Source organism: Morone saxatilis, unplaced genomic scaffold (assembly GCF_004916995.1).
Source record: "Morone saxatilis isolate NCDOM2014 unplaced genomic scaffold, NCSU_SB_2.0 Contig1, whole genome shotgun sequence".
Lineage (NCBI taxonomy): Eukaryota > Metazoa > Chordata > Actinopteri > Moronidae > Morone > Morone saxatilis.
This window is the reverse complement of record NW_023339651.1, coordinates 9505883-9509487: the sequence shown is the minus strand read 5'-3', so window position 1 is coordinate 9509487 and position 3605 is coordinate 9505883. Positions and strand designations below refer to the sequence as shown.

Sequence of the window (3605 nt, the reverse complement as noted above, 5' to 3'; positions counted from 1 at the left end):
TAAAGATGTAACCCGATGTGGGTACCGTAATGGTCTTTTTAATTAAATAGCCTACAATTTCAAACCAATTTGACTTTGTTGTCATGTTGTGTTCCTGGTAGCATAGAGTTGTATCTTTCATTGATGATCAGTCCCTTTCAGGTCACTGATTTGTGTGACTAACTGTTAAGAATGAAGCAAGCTGTGTGTATTTTTACAACAAAAGATTAAAAAATTACAGTTCTAATTCACACTTTTAAAATAATCCTTCTGTTCATATTTGGAATCCCAGTGCAGCTGGCGTTAGTTGAGTCATATTTTTAGCATTAGGTGTCAGACAGGAATCTTTTTACAGCCTCCCAAATGCCTGATACATTTAGCACGTTCCTCTGACTTCTCTCATTAAGGGTTAAAGCTACATGTAGACAATAAAAGTCTGCAGCTTTATCATTTAGAGGAAGACCAGACATATATATATATGTGTGTGTGTCTGTGTGTGTGTGTGTGTGTGTGTGTGTGTGTGTGTGATAGAGAGAGAGAAGTGTTATATTTGAAATGTCTAAATCAATATTTCTACAACTGACTGGAACCAAGTAATATTCAGAACCTGTCAATGCAGTCCTGATGTGATATTAGTTTTCCACATGACATGGCAACAAAGTGCACATTTCAAGTTAAAGACATTCTTGCTTTATGAAGAAGTGCCAGAAGTCTGTCTTAAAAATATATTTTGAGCAACCTCAATAAATAACGGACAATAATCTCATGACTTTTCATATTGTTCAAGCTGGTATGGCAGACTGGCAGATTTCTAGTTTAAAATGCATGCAATGCCACATTTTAGCTTCTCTTTGACTTTCATAAAATATATGTGATTCTGCTGCCAAGTTCTGGACAACTTGGACACTAACCAAGTTGTGAATGTCTGTTTCCATGACAAATAAAGAATTAAAAGGACTGTGAGGACCAAAGGATAATAAATACATAAGCAAGGTAAGGTAACTGCTAATTACAATCACTTCTTTTGAGCTTCATTTCTGTTGTAGTTGCTTCTTAACACACCATTTGAAACTTTTTGAGCTTTGATTAGTATTTTGCAAATTTAGAACAATTACCTTTTCACATACTTAACCAAAACATTTGTCAATCTTTCCTTGGGTTTGCAGAACAGACTTTAAGCTTGTGTTTGGGGCTAGAGTTCTCACTAGCCTCATGTGCGTATATAAGAGGTGTATTATATCTTACCGTGTTGAAATTGGGGAAGATGCTGAGAGGCGAGGAGCTGTTGACCCTGAGCGGCAGGAAGTGCTCCAGCTGGGCGTGAGCATGCGGCTGGAGGGGTCGACCTGGCAGAGGCAGGGAGCCCAGGAGTGGGTGGACCTGGCTCTGGGAGAGGGCACCTACAGCAGGGTTGAACACGTCATTGTCACAACTGTTTTCTTTAACTCCTGCTGTGATTCTCTTGTGGAGAGCCTTCAATTTAATTTGAGGCCATCAAAGCTGCACATCCTTATGCACACACAAGGTTAAAGACAGAGCTTAGCACACGCCATATGACACCAAGACCCATTCCCACAGTGAATGATTCACTCAGTAAAGCTTTAATGACTTAGTAGAATAGAAGGAGATAAATGATGAGAGGCTTTGTGTGGCCTTTCCTGTTTTACAAGTCCATAGTTTATCTTGACAAATGTCTCTGGCCTTTAAACCCAGCAATAATGTGTGTAATTGTGTGGTTTTGTTCCTCCTCAGATCCTGCAAATGGGTCAGTCAGCATAAAGAGAAAAGTATTGTAAGGTTTTTACAGCCTGAGGTGACAGATTTGCCTTTTGTTGCTCACCAATGTTCTGTCTTCTTGCATACTTTAGCTTCGCAGTGTTTGTTTTGATGAATCCCACAGAAATTTCACCATCACATTCTCCTCTGAAATCTCCTTCCACATGACCTCTCATCTCATCATGGTTAATTTTGGTTGACCTAAATGCTTTCAGACTGCTCATGCTTTAAAGAACACCGCGGCACTGACCTTTGTCTAGACCCAAAGTAAACATCAGTGCGCTCACATTAAAATGTACAGTGTCTTACATAAACATGGCGATTACAGAATGTTTGTAATGCCTGTATGCTGAAAGTCCTGAAGTCTGTTAAGTGAAAAGGTCATGTGTAAATGATAAGTTAAAATGAATATAAGTAAGAAATGGAGCTGGAGTTTTTTGAACTTGCCATTTCAAATCATAACTATAACTATAAATTGTTTATTTTTTACTAGTATTATTCAGTATCTTGTATACTTATACATATACTATTAGTTTTTACAGGCCTGTACATAACTATGTAGACTTACTTTATAGTTATTTCCAATAAGTCCATATAAGTCCGTATTTGCTTCTTACATTTTCCTGAATGACATTCGATAACTAAACTAAATTATAAGGATTTCACTTGAATACCTGTTGGTTACAAAGCTAATTTTCTACTAAAAAGCAAACTTTCCTCGAAGTTGACAGTGAACTATTTTTTAGTATTTTACTGATGAAACTCCACATTCACCAAAAAAACACCCAAAAAAACCTGGCACATTGCAAATAGCTGTCTCTTCACTACAATACAATATCAAGTGTTTTTCTTCCATTTGAAAGACAGACCTTGAGTTGGTATGGATTTAAAAAATGCGGTTATTGGGGGTGGAGGGGAGGTTTGGCCTTAGCGGGACGGAAAATGTCAAGAGGAGTTGGATGAGGGCTGAAGGGATCAATGGCTGGTAGGAGTAACCTTCTGCATATAAAAACTGAATGAAATTGACTGATGATGCCAGAGGTATTAACATACCAGATGACAACTGGAGGATGAAGAGAGATGACTCACTAACTTTGGATTTAGGAAAGATATACGAGGAACCCACAATGTACATGTTTACCCATATTGAAGAAGAAAAATAAATACATTTTTATCACATCACCAAAACATAGATTATCATAAAGTGAATTGTTCATCAGCTCCTGAACATGTTCTCTAAATACTAATGGGAGTGAATTCAGTCAGTCTTAAAGCTGGAGTCTAATGATGTTATTTCATAGTACTGAAAAGCAGAGCAACAAGTAAGAAAATTTCCCCAATTTTTTGCTTCTTTCACCTCTGGATTTCAGGTTTAATCTCTTCAGATGAGGCACGTCATAAAGCCTGTGCACAGCAGAGAGGCATAACAGTAGGAGGGGAAGGGAAAGGAAAAACCTTTGCAGATTCAAAGCATGCATACAAACAGGCTAATGATTTTAGGAATCATACATATATATCATAATATATAAAAAAAAAAGTGCTAGAGAGAGATCAAAGATGTTGAGTTGTTCCATGCAGGTGACCTGGTGCTTACTTTGGGAAACAGTGGAAGGAACACACCGCTGCATGTCTTGCTTTATCATTGCCGGCAGCTACAAATGCCGCAGCAATGCCTTTTTTCTGGCAGCAAATATGGCAAAAGAGCTTGCCAGAATTTGTTTTAAAATCAGATCCAAAGTCATCCAAACAGATGCCCTATATGGAAGTAAAATATGAAAATGTATTTTGGAATATTAAACAAGACTACAGCCATGGTAGCAGCTCTGTGAGGCTGTAGCTAAATGCTAACA

At 37.8% G+C, this 3605-nt stretch overlaps 1 protein-coding gene across 2 annotated transcripts in view; it reads right to left on the bottom strand.

Annotated features, from left to right (window-relative positions):
* The window catches only part of LOC118325652 (zinc finger protein 385B-like), a 69927-nt gene that overhangs the window by 10269 nt on the left and 56053 nt on the right, over positions 1-3605 (bottom strand). For both annotated transcript variants that reach the window (XM_035658409.1, XM_035658418.1), the window contains exon 3: positions 1225-1379. In XM_035658409.1, the coding sequence (XP_035514302.1) occupies positions 1225-1379 (155 nt within the window). The remainder of the gene's footprint in view (positions 1-1224; positions 1380-3605) is intronic.